General features: G+C 36.1%; 1 protein-coding gene across 2 annotated transcripts in view; it reads right to left on the bottom strand.

The window, feature by feature from the left end:
• vdrb (vitamin D receptor b) overlaps positions 1-16,604 on the bottom strand; it is a 31,397-nt gene extending 14,793 nt beyond the window's left edge. Inside the window, exons 1-3 of one of the 2 annotated variants that reach the window (XM_079840538.1) lie at positions 15,844-16,604; positions 520-664; positions 232-362 (exon numbers count right to left, since the gene is read on the bottom strand). In XM_079840538.1, the coding sequence (XP_079696664.1) occupies positions 232-362; positions 520-662 (274 nt within the window). In that variant the 5' untranslated portion in view covers positions 663-664; positions 15,844-16,604. The remainder of the gene's footprint in view (positions 1-231; positions 363-519; positions 665-15,843) is intronic. The other variant, XM_079840537.1, reaches the window with a different exon arrangement.
• Between the last annotated feature and the right edge of the window lie 5,049 nt (positions 16,605-21,653).

Here is a 21,653-nt window from a genome sequence, read left to right as displayed (position 1 = left end):
GCTACTTCCTTATACTAAGGATCACTTTGCTAACAGCCTTGTGTAAGGAACCGTCCATCATAAAAAACTTATAAAAAACATTCCCTTTCTTCAAATATGACAGTTAGGGCACGTTGAGACTCTTACCCGGTTTAAATAAAATCGAAACTATAATTAAAACATGATGTAACAAAGTGACTTGGCTCCCCGTGATCAGTGTTCCAAGATGTGTCATGTTGGCTAGTAACTCACACTCTTTCATCATGCCAATATCCAGGCAACGCTTGAGTCTGCAGGACTGGCAGTGGCGACGGTTATCTTTAGTGATGGTGCAGCTTCCATTAAAAGGACAGGTAAAACTGGCTTTCCGCTTCATACTGCGCCTAATGAACGCACACGCAAAACGCACACACATAAACTATAAATAGTCTGGCAGTATCACATTGGTTACAGATAATACGTGTTAATGTGTTTCTTAATGAACATCGGTGTAAATGTGCGAATGCCAAATTGGATGAGAGAAAGTGTGTGCGCGTGTACCTGAAGAAGCCTTTGCATCCCTCGCAGGTCATCGCATTAAAGTGAAAGCCAGTGGCTTTGTCTCCACACACACCACAGATCCGTGGAACATTACGATCAAACTCATCTGCCACTTGAGTGGATGTACTAACGGCTGACTCCATCACTGTAGGAGACGAAGGAGGAGGAGAGACAGTCAGTCGTACATACAGAATTATGCATTTATGGGGATGATGGAAAGAAAAACACTGACTGTGTAATGTACACTACTGGTTAAACATCTGGAGTAATTAAGGTTTTTTCAAGTCTCTTCTGCTCACCAAGTCAACATTTATTTGATCAAAGTAATAAGTAAAAACAGTTATATTGTGGAAAATTATTCCAATTTAAAAGAACTATTTGAATATATTTTATGCCACATGATCCTTCAGAAATCATTCTAATATGATTCAATGTTGAAAACAGTTTTTGCCTTTTTGTGGAAACCTTGATACACTAATATTTAAAAGTTTGGTGTAAGACTTAAAAAAAAAAAAAAAAAAAGTATACTTATATTTAACAAGAATTTTAAAATGATCAACCGTGACAGTAAAGACATTTATAAGGTTAGAAAATATTTCTAATTTAAATCAATGCCATTCTTCGAGCTTCCTATTCGTCCTGAAAAAAATGTATCACATTGTCCACAAAAATACTAAGCAACATTGAAAACATGTTTTAAAGAACCTTTATATTATAATTATTAATAATTAATAATAGTAATAATTGATTAAACCTGAGCACCAGATCAGCATGAAGGATCATGTGACACTAAAGACTGGAGTAATGGCTGCTGAAAATTCAGCTTTACCATCACAGGATCACATCGCATAAGATTTCACAATATTACAGCTTTTACTGTATTTTTGATCAAATAAATGTAGCCTTGGTGGCCAGAAGAGACTTAATCTTAATTATTCCAAACTTTTGACCGGTAGTGTGTATGTAAAGCAGAAAAAAAACAAAAACAAAAAAAAGGAACTTCCCTATTTCTTCAACACTGTGACATAACAAAACCACAAATCATAACTGACATTCTTTAGCAAGTGTTGAATAATTAACAATCCTTTAATAGTACGATATATCATTCTGATTAAAGCCATGAGACCAGTATAACAAACCGAATGGGGAAAAACAGAGTTCTTTATATAAGCATCACTAATGTATGCGCATTGATAAAGAGCGTACGAGATAGAGGGGAATATTAATTAGCTATCAGTGCTACTGAGGAAGGGCTGGACCGCTCGGAGGATCGGAGTGGTTGTAGGAGACCGTGCAAATGAAAACAAACAGATGTCTGCTTCGATATCTCCATCGGAAGCTTTTTTCAAAAAATAAAAAAGAACAAGGTCAGCAAACACATAAACAAAATCATTATAGCTCGATAGAACAACCCATGAGGAGGAGCAGCCTTGCTGAAATGAGTCAGAGGTCACAGTGACATGCCAACTCAAGCAGCTAAAAAGCATCAGGTGATAAGAATATTGTCACAATAAATGTGTATAAGATAATAGCACATGGTTAACCCTTTCACGGATGTAGTAAATGTGACCAGCAATGAAGAGGATATCTATGTGAAAGGTCGCAGGGACATCACGATTCTGTGTGTACAAACAGGAACAGTGCAACAAACCAAATAAACACAACTCAGCATAGAGAGTGATGTCACGCTTATCCTGTTTTCACTCCTTTTTGTGAGCTGTTCTGCAAAATCTTTCAACGAAAAAATATCTACTTCATATAGGCCTAGTGCAAGTTCCACAACAGAAATACCAGTTCATGCCTAGTACACGCGCGTGCCGCACACACACATGATGAGACCTCTTCAAGAGAACGTTCTCAAATGATTCTAATGCACACAGAAAACTCACACTAATAAAATATTTCAAAACACTTCAGCACATAATGATGCATTTATCTAAATTGGGCTGTTCATTTATTCATCTATTCAAAATGTGTGAAACATTTGCAATCCCTGTTTGTGAAGATTTAGTTGGCAGTCAGCCATAAACATGGCACTACTTATGTGCATATTTTTGAAGTTAACCTGCAGATGGACGTTGTTATTTTTCTTGACTTTTTCCAGTAATGATAATGATTGTTTTTGGTCGTCAATATTCAACAAAGGTAGATGGAAGTAAATCATGTAATAGTAAATCAAATTTAAATGAATAAATAAATAAACATTTAACAAAAATTAAATAATAATAATTAAAAAAAACATTTAACAAAAAAATAAAAATGCTTTAGCACTGGGACCATTTTGGAGGATTTCCACCTGGATTTGGCCTACCCAAATTGAAAAGCTTCCCATACCCACATACAGTGGTCTAAATACACAATTTTGGTGTCATTTTACAGGAAACCCTTTGAAGTAACATAAACCACTGCCCTCCTTCAGATCCATTAAAATAAATCTTGCATACAACATGATACACAGAAAAACCTTTTTTCCAGTATTTGCTGCCATCTAGTGGAAACAGCCCAAACTGTCTGCAGGGTGCTAGAGCACACATGGCCTGAAGGGGGGGGGGGGGGGGGGTGTTACAACTCAGACAACATATACTTTTCTATTTACAGGTTTCCTGTAAAATGACACCAAAATTGTTTATTTAGACCACTGTATGTGGGTATAGGACGCTTTTCAATTTGGGTAGGCCAAATCCAGGCGGAAATGGTACCAGAGTAATTTAGTGTAAACAAGTTACTTTGTGTAAAACAAATGCCAAAGTGATGCATGTCTCCAGAAAGTAGAGACTCTAAGCTTTCAAATGGTACCACATATGAGGTCAGATCTCCTCCACAGACATTACAAATTTAAAGTATATACTTGATGATGCCATTCTGGACCCTGTACAGGGTCCACAGAGTTTAAGAGGTTAATAAACTACAGTGGTCCAAAAGGATTGTTTAAATGGGTCTTTCATTATATAAGGAAAAACAAAACAAAGTGGTATTTATTTCAGAGAAAGTAATGATAAAGATATAAACTTAAGTCATTTTTATTTTATACATGCTTACATAAGCATTCGCATATCTGTGCAGTCAAGAGTAGGAGAAAAGTCATTGTGTTTCTTTATTCTGGATTGAGCCTAATTTCTCCACAGCCAGTGGAAAAAAAAAAAAATCTTTTAAATAATAAAGTAGATTTAGTGAAGTGAGCTGTATGACTGATTAGCCTTGCTATACAATATGATCCTCACCAACTAATATTATGAGCAATGCTCCACATTACACAAAATAAGCTCAAATGAGCTTAACATTTAAGGTGCAACACAAAAAGACAGAAGGTTAGGACCATGTTTGGCAACTAAAAAATAAGGGTCACACGTAGGGCTGCACGATATTAGGGGAAAAAACTGGCATTGCGATATTTTGTTTTTCTGCGATATAAAAACAATTTCACCAGATGACTTGAATAGCTCTATTTGGAAAGAATTAATCATTCTATAAAGATTGGGGTGATTTTTTAGGGGAATTAATGTGTACAAGCATAGATAGATACAACAGAACAAAGATACAAATGAAATAAATGTGCTTTAGTGCTTTATGTTTTTCAAGCAAGTCTAACAGTATTCAAGTACAGAAATTGAATAATAAAAATGTAAAATAACACTGCATAATCTTCACTGCATTAATATAACTAACCTTTGTTAAAGCTACGAAAGTGATTTTCTCTTTGCATTTTGTTGTTTGATTAACATGAATGACACAGACAGCAGTAGGAATATTAAGCTGCTGTCACTTTAAGGCCGAATGCACGGATCCAATATGATACGCATCTGTTTTATTTCTCAATTGTTTATGTTCACGAAAGCCATAAGCGACTGGTTTAAAATCATTTGAATGTTTAAGACCTAAAAACCACAGATGAAAATGAAAACGTTTGATCTACTACGGTTAAACTTTGCAATACATGAGAATCAAGTGCGTTTCGAATCGTGATGCCTGGTCTGTATGGATCAACTACGATCCCTATATTTGACATCTTACATCGTGCAATGTGAATATCGCAGCTGCGTACATCGCGATATTGATGCTAAAATGATATATCGTGCAGCCCTAGTCACACTACATATTAGGTGTCTTGGTAACACTTTACAATAAGGTTGTATTAGTTAACATTAGTTAATGCATTAGTTAACATTAACTAACCATGAACAACACCTCTGTTCAGCATTAGTTAATATTTGTTAACGTTAGTCAATAAAAATACAGCTGTTCATGATTTGTTCATGTTAGTTCACAGTGCATTAACTACTGTGAACAAGATTTTAATAATGCATTAGTAAATGTTGGAATTAACATTAACAAAGATACATAAATGCTTTATAAGTGCAGTTCATTATTAGTTCATGTTAACTAATGCGGTTAACTAATGTTAACTAATGAACCTTATTGTAAAGTGTTACCGATGTGTCTTTCACTACCATGTAGGGATGCACCCATTGTTCTGCAACCGAAATTATTCTGCCAAAAATAGCAAAAATAGCACTTTCGGTGTTCGGCCGAATAAGTGAAAAGACCGAATAAATGTAACCGAACAATCATGTTTTTGATGACGCGATTAAATATATTAACCAGCGCGTGAGAGAGAGGTGTGCATGCTTCTAAATGCAGAAAACATGTCAGAAGTGTAGAAGCATTAAAGTGTCCGAGATAGACGTAAAAATGGCCGTTTGCAGACACTGTCTAAGCACCCTCAAATGCAAGCAAGAGCACCCTCAGTTGATACTGTAATAATATATTGGCAAATGCTCCAGTGCATATTGGTGCCTGTAGAATGTCAAATGTATCTATTTACAAGGTGTTTCTGCAGCGGTTACAGGCTCACAAAGCCTCTCATGAACAAACAAACAAAGTGTAGACTAGGGCTGGGCAAAAAAAAATCGATTTTCCGATTAATCGCATATTTATTTCCGCAAACATTGAACATAAGATTAACGTAAAACTAATTACTAGTCTTCTCCACTAGATGTCACCCTCTTATTGGCCTTGCACGATGTTACAAAGGAGCAAGAGGCGAGCGGCCTGTCATTCATCCATTCACTGGTTAAATGGCGGCTTCCGGTGCGTTGACGTTTGTAATGCTGAGGTGAAATGCTACAAATCTGCAGAACCATTTGATGATGAGACATCACCCAGACGTGGCAAGAACAGCCAAGCACACAACCGCTAAAAATAGATCACATACATGCGAATGCCTTGCATTATGATCATTAAACTTGAGCGTTCACTTAAACACGTGCATTGGCCATAATAGACATATTCACATCAACTGAGTCAACAGACAGCGCAGGACCAATAATTCAAACCTAATAGCTTATATTATAAACAGATTTCCTCAAATAAAAGTTAGTCCAGATAAGTCAGCACGTTATGGTATTGTTCATTACCACGGCAACTAACTTGTGTCCAGGTATGAACGCGCTTCTCGTGTATGAAAAGTAACGAGCGGCCCCGCAAAGAAAGCACCCATTCCCGTTTACAGCCTCAATCCTCGAAAGGCCTCGTCAGCAGTGATGCCAGTAACGCGTTACTCAGTCAGGGTTTTTCCTACATTGAAAATTTTTTGGCAAATTTGTGTCCCGCCAAAGCTTTATTTGATGAGTTATTGTGATTTATGAATGATGTAGAATAGATGCTGCGCTTGTAACTGAGTGACAGAGAGAACGATCTGAGCTCGTCCACGGCTCACACTCTCTCTGTCTTCAAAATAAGCACTGTCTTCGCTTTCTAATATTTCACATATTACGTTAATCAAAGTAAAAAGGTCGGAAGACCGAATCCATGTTGCACGTGGCGCTATCAGACGATGTTTTCCTTTAATTACCGCTGGGTGTGAAATGCGCTCAAAAAACATTGACTGATTCTCTGACCAGCTGACATAAAGCATACTTTCAATAAACGAGAAACAAATCCTATCCGGTTATGAAGTGTTTTCTGTGTGTTGACAAATCTTTCGCGATGTTCTAACAGACGGGATTCGCACACAACGCATCTGCTAATGTCCGATTCGCAACCTAATGACTCCTTTGAACCGAATCATTTCAACGACTGGTTAGAACAACTATTCTGTCCAACACTGAACTAACGAATCAGTTTAATCATTTACTCAGAACATCTGAAATGGGAACAAAAGTGTGCTTACACAATTTAGCAAGAGTGGGTGTAAGAGTTAGTTTTAATTATCCACATTCTTTCAGCTTATTTATGTTCATAATGTGTAGTAAAATAAATAGCTTATAAATCACTTAGTTTAGACTGGAGTGAGGTGAACCCAGAACAAAGTTGTTGTTAGCTAGCTAATCATTTTATGAAATTGTATATGGCAGAAAATTTGGCTATTTGTTCATTTTTTTAATGCTACTTTTTAATATTGATATGATTATATACCAAAACAATTATCAGTAAATAGTGTAAAAATGAGGAACAAAAACAAACATCAAGGTATCCCACATGAAAAAATACTATAGTATATTATGGTAAAATTACTATAGTGTTTTTGAACCATACTATAGTAAATATACTACAGTAAATTGTAGTATATTTAGTATATTATAGTATTTACTACACTTTGTTAATTTACTGTAGTATATTTACTATAGTACGGTTCAAAAACACTATAGTATTTACAAGAGTAATTTTACTATAATATACTATAGTATTTTTTCATGTGGGATCAAAATAAGATAAGCAAAAGTTACAAACTTTCTTTGAATTTATTTAAAATGTATTGTCAGTATTGCGCTTGCAGATCACGTGGGTAGGGTACTTTTTTACTGTGCGTGCGTGCGTGTGTGTGTATGGATGACCATGTCTGTCAGCAACCACCGAAGACCATTTTTGACCCAGGAAAAACCCTGTCAGTAATGAGTAATCTAACGCGTTACTATTTCCAAACCAGTAATCAGATTAAAGTAACTTATCCAAGTCACTGTGAGTTACTATTTTAGTCATTTTCCTTAGTAAAAATATATATTTTTGCTTTCTTCTTGCGTCTCGAGGAGAGTATTTCAAAGTCAAGAAAGATTGTCTTTATTAATGTTTTTTTTTTTCAGGAACATTTTTTTCATTTCAACTTAAAATGTCAGGAGATACATTGTTGACGTTACTGTTAAAAATGCACTTCCAATAAAGTGAGTGTTGGCAAAAATGGTTGTCATTTCTATGTTGAGGCGGCAGGGGTGTTGTCGGCAAATGCTGAATGTAACTAATAAAGTAAATTATAATCTAACTTAGTTACTTTTAAAATCAAGTAAAGTAAAGTAACTAAGTTACTTTTTAAAGGAGTAATCAGTAATCAGATTACTTTTTCAAAGTAACTGTGGCAACACTGCTCGTCAGGCACTACGATCGACCCAAATTACAGATGGTTTTGCCGGCGCGTTTCTGGTCTCGTTCCATCTGTCACCCCTGAGCACTATGCCAGCGCGTCGCGGTTCTCCGTCCCGGGGGTTTCCAGTCGATCCTGCGCGGTATACAAGCCTGGTATTGCATATGCTTGTCGCAAGAATAAATTCGAATGGCAATCGTATCTAAGAAAGGCACGCAAATAACAGAGATAGTGACAAAATATAATGCACCATCCGGTGCACGAATCAAAGCTCAGATGCCCCTGGAGGAAAAAGCCTCCATAAAAACAGACAGAGTCTGAATGACGGTCTGCAAAATTGCAAGAAAAGCTTGTCCTTTACTGAAAATCATCCAATATCCTTTTTATGTTTTAGAATAAACATATGAAAATATTCATAAAAACTAAATTTTATAAAATACTTCTCAGATAAATTTTTTAGAATAAAGTTGCAACAAAATGTTATTGTATTTAACATAATTGTATGCATTTGAAATTTAGACATGGGTTCTGTTTTAGTATACCCAAAATAGAGAGTTTAATATATATATATATATATATATATATATATATATATATATATATATATATATATATATATATATATATATATATATATATATATATATATATATATATATATATATATATATATATATATATATGTGGCTCTTAATTTCTTTTTAATTACCCACTTGTAAACTTGTTCACTGTTCTTTTTTATAAATATAGTATTTGTATTAAATCTATATTCATTGAGTTGAATCGCGAATCTAATTAAGAAACGAAATCTAATATCGGAACATCTGAATCGATACCCAGCCCTAGTAGTGTAGACACCAATTGTGCATGTTAGCAGCTTCTTTGAACTTTGTGAGATCGCGATGAACTGACATAGCGTTTAGTGATCGTAAATGGAGCGGTCTTGGCTCACTTTCGAGTCTACAGTCTATATAATCCATTGAATAAAACTATTGTTTTTCATGTTGCAAAAAGGATTAATGGCCAATTGCACGCTGCAAAGTTTCGGAAGTGACATAGTGAAATAGTAACGCATTAAAGCAATGTAAAGGCAGACTAATAGATTAATAGAAAAATATTAGTTAGAAAATATTTTGGAAATTCTAAATAATCTTTAATGTCTCACTGTACACTCACTGCTGTGGCGGAGCCGTTGCTTAGCCTACATCTGGACTAGAGCACCCTTAGTGATTTGATTATGATACCTGTAGGGATAATAAGCCAAATATAATATAAGATGGCTTAAGAAGGCCAAATAAAAAAATAAAAATTCAAATTTATTTCAAGTTATATGGTGCTTTGTTTGTATAATGTCTGCTGGAATGCAAATTTTTTTTTTTTATGTTTTGTAATTTATTTTTCTTTAAAAAAAGCGAGACAAAATAATAAAAAGCAAATTTGTATTATTTAATTTATGCAATTGTGAAAAAACTGTCAAAATAAATAGAAAAAAATGGAAAAACCGCATTCGGTATTCGGCTTCAGCCAAGTGTTTTATTATTATTCGGCTTAGGCCAAGAATTTTCATTTCGGTGCATCCCTACTACTATGTTCTAACATCATAATTGTTAGGTACAATGTTCACTTCCTGCTGTTGAGGTGGAATACGGGAATGATTATGAACAGGTTTGGTAGTATGGTTATGTTTAAAGTGAAACAAAAGGGACAACAGTGTAAATATAGATTATTACATTATTACACATACTAATTCCAGCTGTAATTACATGCTGGTGCTTTTTAAATATAAGAAAGCACAATGGGTAATGGGCTTATTTTACAGTCTGTTACATATGTTACATGTAGTTACTATAGTAATAACAGTAAATTATGCATAATTACATGCAACTAACTCTAAACCAAACCAAACCCTAATCCTACAAGTAGTTTATTTATATTACTCAGTACTTAAATGTAAAAAAGACACCTTAAAATAAACTTTAACCGTACATTGTAAAAACATGTATGTACACAGCAAGGGCATTGTATCAAATTATTAATTGAAATGTTAGTACATAGTTTAAGACACTTTATATAAAGTGGGACCAAAACAAGATTTTGATGCTGAAAGTCTTGCAAAATTCTCTTTCCTTCTCAAAAGGATGCTAAACACACGATTGCAAATTGTTAGATAAATTTAGTCCTTGCTTTCACAAGTCTCCAAAATCATTAACCGCATGTGTACACTGTGTTTTGTTGAGATTCTGGACTGTGCACAATCCACATGCCACATCTCCCCTATTCACACTTGCTTCAGTATATGGCTCTTGTTATCAATCCACACATAGCATGAAGGAGATAAGAGACTTTCAGAAAATGTTAAATGTGTCTTAATTGGGCGGTCCGGTTAATGTTCCACATTTATGCCACATAGCATCTTAGGAAATCTGAGAACACTTGGGATATTTTAGGTCTGGACATGTGAAGACGGCATGACTGACACTTTGACTGTGGCCTCACTATATGTTTGACCGCGATGCCCTTTAAGGTAGTGCAGAGTTAATGATTGAACTGACTGAAGCATCACATAGCACTAACAAGTATGTAGGCCAAGGTGTACGAGAAAGACTGTCCCTCTTCAGAAGGATGACCTGGTTGTGAACGCAACGGCCTGTTTATCATTTAAAAAGAACATGATGTGCATTGTGCACCATGATTAAACCGGAGATCAGCATCGAAATATGCATGAACATTATCATTTCATCAAAACTGAAAACAAGGATTGACTAAGAATTGACTTTGACCTCCTTCTCAAAAAACAAAAAAAGCAAAGAGCAAAGTCATTGCGGATGACTATGGATTAGCATATCCCATAACACATTGCCAGTGGTTATTGTGCAACATACAGTGTTCATGCTATAGTAACTCTATAACATGTAGCTATGGTGATACCTCAATTATCATACGTAACTATGGTTCCTTCGCAATAAATACTTCTAGTAACTGCATAATGTGGTTCGACTTTGTAACTAACTAGTGCAACATTTAGGCATAGTTAGGTCATAAATTTAAGTAAACAGAGAAAAGCGCCCCAGCCCTCACAGCAGAGGTGGAGGGGCGCCTGTATGCAGGACAGGACAGAGATGCTGTCAGGGTTTCATAAACCTTCATTAGCTATGACAACAGACAGAGACAGGCTCACACGGCAGGAATGCCAGGCCTGGCATAGAGACCATGTGGAAAACACAGGAACACATGCAACAGCACATACTAAAGCTCCGTAGAAATGTTCTCACACTTGGAGCAACCCGGCATACTGCAGTAGACGGCAATAATGCAAGAACGATCAGCAGACCCATAAAAACAGACAGAGACTTTGAGACAAACTGTCCTACACATTTCCTCCACACACACACGCGCGCGCACGCCAAGGAAATGTGTGCGTATGTGTAACGCACAGAGCCAGTTGGGTCAGTTCGGGTCCAGAACACACAAAACTGCTGTTGTCCTCAAACGAACCTGACTGGAAACACACTGCCAGATTATAACACTGTCACACACTCGCACACAAAGTCTTTCTCTCACATACACAACACACAAAATTCCACAAGTACACCACACAAATACAAACTTAGACTCGTGCCAAGCAACACTCTATGAGGACATGGTAAAGTAATTTTTCTGTCGGATTCTTTCAGGAAATTTCCATTTGCATAAGCTAAAATCCTACACATTATGTAAATATAAGTAATTGTTTACAGTAGATGCTTAACCACAGGCAGCATTTACATTAACATACCGCTGAGGAGCCGGAACAGCCGATATATTCCTAGAAATCAAGCTGGTTTAGATTTAACCTCAAGAAATGTGGTAAACTTGAGGACAAACGCAAATGCAATCCATGTAGGCCAACATCACATCCTCAAAGGACAAAAATCTTTGCATAAACAAAACTTAAAGGGATGGTTCACCCAAAAAGGTAACAAAAACTATCCGTTCACTTCTTCAAAATGTCTTCTTTTATGTTCCACTGAAGAAAAGAAAGTCACACAGGTTTGGAATGACGTGAGTAAATGATGATAGAATGGGATGGGTAAACAATCTCTTTAATACAGTGGAGAATGCTGCAATTGTCATTCCCACGTTTATTGTACTTTAACCTCAGGATTCCTTTTTTATTGCATTACTTATATCTCAGAAAACTTGTCAAATATGGGACAAATGTGCATCTTGTTGATGACACATACCGCAGATAAAACCACGTGTGAAAACAACACAAGACATTGTTAAGAAGAACCTTAATTGAGCCTCAGCAACATCTACCTCTGATTTCTGTGTAATGACCACTAAATTTTATCATTATAATTGATGTATTTGTTTGGTAAATATGTAATTAGGGTGATAAACAATCCCTCCGCTTCATGATAATGACTGACTGTATTTTATGCCTTACATGCGTCACTCCAGACTATGCAAAATAATTATAGAATCTCATAAAATAAAAAAAAAACAATGCAAGGGAAAGAAATTTTAAAAAATGATCATACATTTGCTGTGTTATTTCAGTCTATTTGATTCACGGCCCATGTAGGTTTAGTGAAGCCATATATAGCAATGTCAAGCATCTGAGCAAATAGAACCAATCCACAGTAGCTGGAGATATGCTGCACAAAGACATACATTAATCATTTATCATTCCATCATGCTGAAAAACCTCCACACACTGAACATCAATTATTTCTGAACTGTTAAATTCACCATAAGCAAACAAATATTATTTATAAAAAGACGCAAAGACAAAGATAGCACTGTAAAACATTGGCCCCCGTAAACAAACAAGCATCAGGCCAACAATGTACAAGTTGCATTACAAAATGGCCTGAAGTCAAAATTAGGCTGTTTACTAATGAGAAATCTTTCTCAGCTGTGAATATTCTCTGTCTGTATGTATTCGTCTTTGGTTACCCTTGCCGTAACGCGACCACTCACTCTGCTCATGCAAAACACGGGGCAGGAACACACACATGACCAGAAAAAGTGTAACTGACTCCTCCTTCCTCTTTCCTCCCTTTTCCCTCCTTCTGTACAGGGGGTCTTTCTACCCTGTGTCCAATCCCAGTGGTCTGCATGCACACACACGCATACACACACACATACAGAGCCAACTTCCCCTTCAATGGGCCTCTCTACAGGGCTACAGTCAAGGCCTCACAGCTTCTGCCTAGAGTTACAGAAACTACACACAGGCCCACACATTCCAGCCTCTGAAATGAGCACCGCCACAATAACAACCTAAACATCACAATCCAGTTCCTTTAAACAAAAGAAACATACCATCAGTGCAAACTACATTGAGCAAGACGTGTACAAAGGAAGTCCAGTATGGCACAAGCTGAGAAACGTGTGGTTTCGTTATTGTGAACATAATATACAGGTGCATGGGAATTCTGGAACATACTGAACATGTAAACATTTTTGATTTTCCTACTGTGGTACATTCTGGAGCTCAAAACAAAAGAAATCCATGTATTTTTAGCAACTTTTACTGCACTGATAATCAAATAAAACTAACAAAAAATTAAGAGAGAGAGGAAAAAAATGTGTGCATTTATAGTGTGTGTGTGTGTATACATTACAGATCAAAAGTGTTTGAAAAAACGTCTCTCACCAAGAAAGAAGAAATGTTCACCAAGGCTGCAGTTATTTGATCAAAAATGCAGTAAAAATATTATGTGAAATATTATTACAATTCAAAATAACTGTTTTAAAATGTAATTTAGCCCTGTGATGGCAAAGCTGAATTTTCAGCATCATTATAGTCTTCAGTGTCACATGATCCAGTGTCACATGAAATCAATCTAACAGCATATTTGGTGCTCAAGGAACATTTGTCCCTATATTGTATAAACGTTTAATATTTTTGTGGAAACCATGAGAGATTTTTTTCAGGATTCTTTGATGAATAGAACATTCAAAAGAACAGTTTTTATTCATAACAGAAACACCATAAATGTTACTGTCTTTTTGAGCAGTTTAATGCATCTGCTCAATAAAAGTTTGAAAGAAAAAATACTGACTCCAAACTTTTAAATGGTAGTTACATACAAAAGACAGTGGTGCTGAATACAAGGAAAGAGGGTTTTTGAAATCTTTCCAGGGTATCACATCTAATCTTGTTACATGGTTGGATATCTCATACTATTTCCACTCAAATTAGAAAACAGCAACCATGAATTTGCTCAATGAAGCATCATTCACAAAGCAACCACTTTTAAGAAATGCATTACAGCCACACGATACACAAACACATTATTTGATACAACTAGTCCTAGGCAGAGCCAATCTATTAGTCAATCAAACATGGGACAAGGGTAAACAAATTGATTTTGAAGGTCTAGTACCTGACATAAAACCAGGAAAAAAATAGGAAATATGGGAATAAATATGGCCAGGTATTTTTCTTTTGACCATGCTTGTCTGACATGCCCTAACTTAGTTGTCCGTTACACTGTGTAAAAAAAAGTATAAATATAAAGGAATTTATATATATAAAATGAAAAAACAACAACTAATATATATATATATATATATATATATTTTTTTTTTTAGTTGTTGTTTTTTCATTTGTTTTACTTGCAATTTTAATTTGTTTTGTATTTTAGGGTTCAATAAAATCACTGCATAATGTCCTGACAGAAAATTACCAGTACATATTTACCATTCTTTAATTTCTTACAGTGTATGAACGCTGAAAAAGTCCTAGCCCAGTTGAACAGACATGTTAAACAAACTATGCGGACTACAACAGATTCTCAACATACCAACAGCACAATGTGCTTTCATGTGAGTCACACGCTCTCTCTCTCCACAAGGGCATTATGTTTAACAATACTGCTGAGGTTAATATGATTTATATAGCAGGGTTATTACCATTGGTAGGTTTTTAATAAAGCATTTTTATAATGTTTCACTTTCATCATAAGGTTTTATAAACCATATAGACCTCCATCAGGAAATTAATATGCACTTTTTTTCTAATCATATTGTGAAAAACGACAATAATAACGTAGATTATTATAACAGCAATTAAAACATATTTAATTGGAATAATTACTTTAACTTAAAATTAAACATTATAGACAAATAGGCAAGTGCATAACATATGTCTTAATGTACATTTAAACATAAACGTATGTGAAAGCATATGAATGAAAGTTTAATTACATTGTAACTATTCTAATGCATATTAACTAATGATCAATTAAGCATAACAAAATGCATTAATGTGTGGTAATATTATCAATATGATACCGCAAACACAGCTATCAAATAAAAAACATGTATCCGATGTGAATCAGTACACTAAAACCTGCATTTTTGTAATGAATTCGTAGTTCAGTATATCTGTATCAGAACTACAGTATTTGGTTAGAAAAGTGAGCTAAATCTCCAAAGCAGTAAGTTTAAATGTGCTGGTAAAGCTATAGAAGCGATATTGTCGCTCTGGCTGCATGATGTCGCAGTTACAAATTACTGCAACATACGAGACCATACGCAGCTATACAATCAAACTCATAACACGCTTTTTTATTGTTTTGAATAGAATGAATTATCATCAGAACGAATATTCTGCTTTGAGTCATTATTCAGAACTATCTGCACTTGGAGGCATGTGCAAATAAGTTTTCCACGTTGTATAACTTGCCCAGATCGGCGTTTAAATTGCATTCAATCTGAGCAACGAGAGAGATGCATCAAACACAACGAATAAAGAAACAAACAAACAGGTATTATAGAGACAAACGTGTTTTCGCACAGGAAATACCCATATTAACTCACTCTCTCTAACTGGATCTCATGTGCCAAAAAAACAGTCACTTGAGTAGGTTACCTAACATTAGCAGACTAGCAGCTTTTGTTTTGAATTGCATTAGTGTGAGCACAAGGTTCACTTTGATAATAGTGTGTGTTAGAGTAAACAGCTCGCTTCGTACCTGCGTGCAACTTTTCCGATCAAGCGTGATGCGACTTTTGCTGCTTCACTCTAGCCCGTAACTTGTAAATCTTGTTTTTTTTTCACGCCGAGAACTTGGCGCCAGCTCACATGCTAGCACGCCGAGAAAACACGCCCACCGCCTCGGCAGCACAGCCCGCAGAGGGTCGCCTTGCTCCGCGTCCAGCCGCACCGCAGCCCCGTATTCGCCTCCGAGGAGCTAGTCGATGAGATGCTAACGAATCACGCTGGCTATTGCAGCTTTGCAATCCATTCCATCTCGCGAGTCTGTGGATTAACTAAAAGCAAATAATACATAAACATCGGTCGAGTCCGAAAGCACTGGCTCCGCGCCCTGTGGGTGATTCGCAGTTTCCGGGCGCAAAACAAACTTTGAACCCACGCTGGTTAGGACTGTAAAAATGTTGTACTTGACCCTAAATAGATGGGACTCCGTGTAATTACGCCCCGCCCCGACTCTACCCTGTACGGCGGATTTTCCTCCAAAGACTGTGCTGCGAGCGTTCGTCCGCTGTTTTGGTTGGTGTGACATCCTCTGCCACGCGCGCACTGTTTGGACAGGTCGGTTGTTCGTAATGCGCGTGGGGACAACTCCCACATTCCACAAGCAAAACACACTCACTCACTCACTCACTCACACGCACGCACAAACCCCACTGCATTCACTGGCAGCGACTGCGCGCGCACATACACTCTCTCTCACACACACACACACACACACACACACACACGCGCGCGCGCGCGCGCGAGGGGTGTGTCGTGACGTCAGAGGCATCAACGAGGTAAACAGTTTGTCCGCATGAGGTCGAGCTTTATATGTTCGTGTATAAATGAGAAATGTGTGTCGGCATTGGTAAATGAATTAAAAACCATTTACGCATTCTGTTGTGGCAAATACGACTTTCTTCTTTGGAACACAAAAGATGTTATGGAGAATGACAGCCTCGGTCAATGTACGTACTGTTCACTTTCATTGTGTGTAAATAAAAAGGCTACCATTCCCTAACATTCTGCCTGATTCTCTATTTTTGTGGTCCGTGGGGAGAAAAAGTCATAAGGGTGAGTAAATTATGAGAGGAATTATTATTTTGTGTGTGTGTGTGTGTGTGTTTTTCTGTTCCTTTAAGAAAAACATAAATATAACACGAAACAATTTATGGCCGAGCCAATAACCTACTTAACCTAATAGCAGTATGCGATTTCCAGTCACTACAGTAACCGCAGTAATTCATGGAAATGTTCAGCCGTCTATGACGGCCAGTCTTTTTAAATATAATATTTTGGTTTTTAAGGAGATGAGTTCATGTTTTTTGGGTGTGTCTGTCTGAGTAGTATAGCAGAGGCTTCTGTTTTAGGCCTCGAACGCAGAGCACAATGTTGTGTGCGCCTGCGTATGTAGGTTATAAGAAAAAAATAACATACAAGTTTGCTTGTGTTCGCCTGATCACATGGGGGAATTCATGCCTGTGGCACCCAGTGAGAGAAGAATGGATCTGTGTCATGTTTGTGCGCATGCATTTGTGTTTATATGATATCTGAGCAGTATGATTGATGGTGAATGTTGAGATAAAGGGAGAGAAACGTGAGGGAGTGACGTAGCGAAAGAAAGATCGTAGAGACATGAACGGAAGTAAAATATACAGCGAGGGGGGCTCTTATGGTTATTCACTGGCTGTTTCCGTTGTCCTCTCACGGGAACATATGGGCTATTGTCTGGAAGTATAGAGGGGCGCGTTTAGGGTACTGAGCATTCTTTGTACATACACTTAAAACAGAAATGCAAAGAGAAATAAAAGATTCAGGGGCTTATGAAATAGATACCATCTCATTACACTATTAACAAAATAATATGTGAATCTGTGTGCTTTAATGGTCTTGTGACCTTCAGATGACTCTGTCGTGGTGTTCACCTATAAAAGATCCCTCTCATGATAGTCTCCTGCATTTGCTAAAGATTAAGATCATACTCGTTTCCAAAACCTTTGTTCTCCTCTCACTTTTCTAATGCACAAAATGTTCTGACGGTTACAGTCACGTAACAGGTCATAACCTCTCAGAGACTACAAAGATCACACTGGAATGTGTGAGGAACATAATGTTACTTTATTTAAGGTCAAAGGTCAAAGGCAGCCAGCCAATCGGGATTCTGCATGGAAATCATAAAAAAAACATGCCTTAAAATACTTTTATAGTTTTAAAGCTATAAACAATAAATGATTCTCAGCAATACACTTTGTAAACAGCAATATTATTAATACTTTTTATATGCTTTACTGTTGTGCAGTATGAGTTGTTTGTCGGATTAATAGTTGGAATTTAGATTAGTACATGTATTCAATTAAGAGTTATGTAAAATTAGATAAAACTGTGGTTAGACTTTATTTTAAGGTATCCTTGTTACTGCGTAATTACACAAATAAGTTATTTAAATTATAGTTCATTCCTTTTTTGCATAGGCTTTTTTGAGTTTTACTTATTTGGAAAAGTGTATCTGACAAATGTAACCCTGGACCACAAAACCAGTCATAAGTCGCATATATTCGGTATATTTGTGGCAATAGCCAACAATACATTGTATGGGTCAAAATTATCGATTTTTCTTTTATGCCAAAAATCATTAGGATATTAAGTAAACATCATGCTCCATGAAGATATTTTGTAAATTTCCTGCCGTAAATATATATATATAAAAATATATATATTATTATTAGTAATATGCGTTGCTAAGGACTTTATTTGAACAACTTTAAAGGCGATTTTCTCAATATTTAGATTTTTTGCAAATTAGATTTTCAAATAGTTGAATCTCGGCCAAATATTCTCCTATCCTAATAAACCATACATCGATGGAAAGCTTATTCAAAAGATTGACCCTTATGACTGGCTTTCTGGTCCAGCATCACACATTATAATTTAAAGTCTCCAAGCCCAGCACTACAACACAACGGCTGTCTGAATTCACTCACTCGTTTTCATTCACTCCTTAAAGTGAACTGTATTAGTGGACTAACGTAGGGAATAGTGAATGAGGGTTTAGGGGGCGATTTCGAATTCAGCCGTGGAGGAATAAGAGGTAAAAGGAGAAACAGCAATACACATACCAATAACCTTTATCACATCCTGAAACATAATGCACAAGAAAAAAACAATACGTCCTGGGACGTAACAAGACACTATCGTCTCTGGTGTCCTCACTCACAGTCAAGATGCCTACATTAACCCCACAAACAATGTCTTTCTCATCTTATCATCAATTCCTTAAAAACATTTAAGGAATTCATTGGTATTTTTTCACTGCATTTCCAGTAAATATTGAATTGTATTGTTCATGCAACAGTTTACATCAGCGGCTTGAACGCTGAACAGTAGCTGTGTTTACGTAGACAGCTTTTGTTTTATTGTTCATGTAATCATTCTCATTGATGATTTAGAACATAGGGTTTACATGAACAGAAAATAATTGGATTGATGTGTGTGTTTCGTCAAATCGGAATTATAATATATATTGGAAAATAACTGACATAGGAGCAATATTTTGTTTTTCTTTAAACCATCAAGCTCTTAATTTGTCAAAAAACTGCAGGGGGTCCTTAAAGCTTCTTTGTTGGCGTTTACTGGGATGTTGAACACAAAGGATCCTGAGCGACTCGCATTTCTAATGCACAAAAATGTTCTGACAGTTACAGTCATGTAACAGGTCATAACCTGACACTACAAAGATCACGCTGGAATGTGTGAGGAACATAATGTTTCTTAATTTTAGGTTAAATGTCAAGGACAGCCAGCCAATCGGGATTCTGCATGGAAATCATATAATAACAAATATTTTTTAAGCCAAACAATAAACTTAATTTTACTGTGTCCTTGTTTACATATGTTACATGTACTTACCATAGTATTAACAGTAAATGATGCATAATCACATGCAACTAACCCTAAACCAAACCCTAATCCTACCCAACCCTATAGTAAGTACATGTAGTTACTAAATATTACTCAGTACTTAAATATAAGTGTAAACCTTTATTCCTTGTTACTGTGTAATTACACAAATAAGTAAGTAATTTTAATGAATAACATGGTTAGTTATTGTGTATTGTAATTGTGTATAGGCATACATATTATATTATAGTATTAATAAGTACATGTAACATGTAAAACAAGGCACTGTAAAATAAAGCGTTACCAAAAATGATTTTTATTTGACCCTTAGTAATGAAAATATATATTTTTTATTTTAGATTAGGCAAAAAGGTAAACAGAAACAGGAAACACTCATCTTTATTGCTACATCTTGTTATTATAAATGGCAGAATGGGGGGGAAATCAATTGATTTCCTGGAGAAAAGTTTGGATAAACAGTGGAAAAAAATACCAAAATAAATACGGGTTTCCGCCTCAAATATGACTCACGTTAATGCAAGAACCTGCTGCAGATTTTTGGTCACAATTAAATTATAAGTAGCTAAATACCCTGCTTGTTCGTGCACGACAGTCATTTCTTGTTTTGATTTGAGATTTGACGATAATAAAAGGGACATACCGGTTTGTATCAATAGGATGTGCATGGTAGAAAGGTATAAATAAGTAAATAATACGATTTAAACCCTTTTCGATAGGGGAGATTGTGTGTGAGTACAACTGACGTACAAGAGCTTCAACAGTCATGTCGCTTAAGCACAACAAAATTCGACATGAGAAGACATATTAGCAATATTATAAATAAAAGAAAGCAAAAAAATAAGCTTATAAATAGAATATGAAAGTTGGTAGGTTATAACTTATACAATGGTTAAAATGATTTAAAAAGCTAAAAATACTGTTGTTTTGCGTGAACCTGCAGCATTGCCGAGGTCGTAGCAAAATAAGATAGCCAAGCACCATATATATGCGCGAAAGGAAGTTCACAATAAACACACATACACAATTTAATACGATACTATTATACATAACACCACTCATATCGATACGTTGAATAAATATTGATAAGTCGCTCCTCGCGGCAGTGCGGTCCCATGGTGTAATGGTTAGCACTCTGGACTTTGAATCCAGCGATCCGAGTTCAAATCTCGGTGGGACCTCGTCCTTTTGTAAATGCAGAAAAATCCACCGTAGTCGAAGATTGAAAACACATGTCGTGTTGAATTAGAAAACCCAAGTGCAAAGCATCAGCGATGTAGGCTATCTCCATGAAATGATAATTCAGCATGTGTATGTTTACAAAACAAAGCAATGACATTGTCTTCAAGAAGTGACCCGAGAGTAGCCTACGCTCATATTTCATATATTGACGAGGATGGGCTGGTTTTGATATTTGATAGCTGGTTATGGTATTTAAGTTATCAGAAATTGTGACAGTAAAATAAATTCACATCAGCACAATGTAAACAGCCCCTGAGTTGATGCCTTGTTGCAATGGCGATTCTTGTAAACACGTACGTCACAGTAAGAACATGTGTATGAAATCCTTTGTGTTAGTCCATCTCTTTCAGTCATTATTAAAAATGTATAATTCGTTTTTTTTTAGCTCTATTACCAGAATGAAGATGAAATAAAATGTTGCAAATGTCCAAACTTAATATAAATACATTGTTAATTTACACTTTGCAAAGCACACAATTCCTATTTTGATTACAGTCTGCTGGTTACTAGGAAATAAATTGTATTAAGTCTAATTAAATGGCTTTGTTCATAACATCAAGTTTAGGATTGTATGCCACACCTAAGCAAACTATGCTAACTGACAACAAGCAAAGACTAGCTCGTCAGTACCGAGCATACGAGAGTGAA

This window comes from Gobio gobio (assembly GCF_949357685.1).
Source record: "Gobio gobio genome assembly, chromosome: 17".
NCBI lineage: Eukaryota > Metazoa > Chordata > Actinopteri > Cypriniformes > Gobionidae > Gobio > Gobio gobio.
Note: the sequence above shows the minus strand (reverse complement) of the source record. Positions and strands in the feature narration are given on the sequence as shown.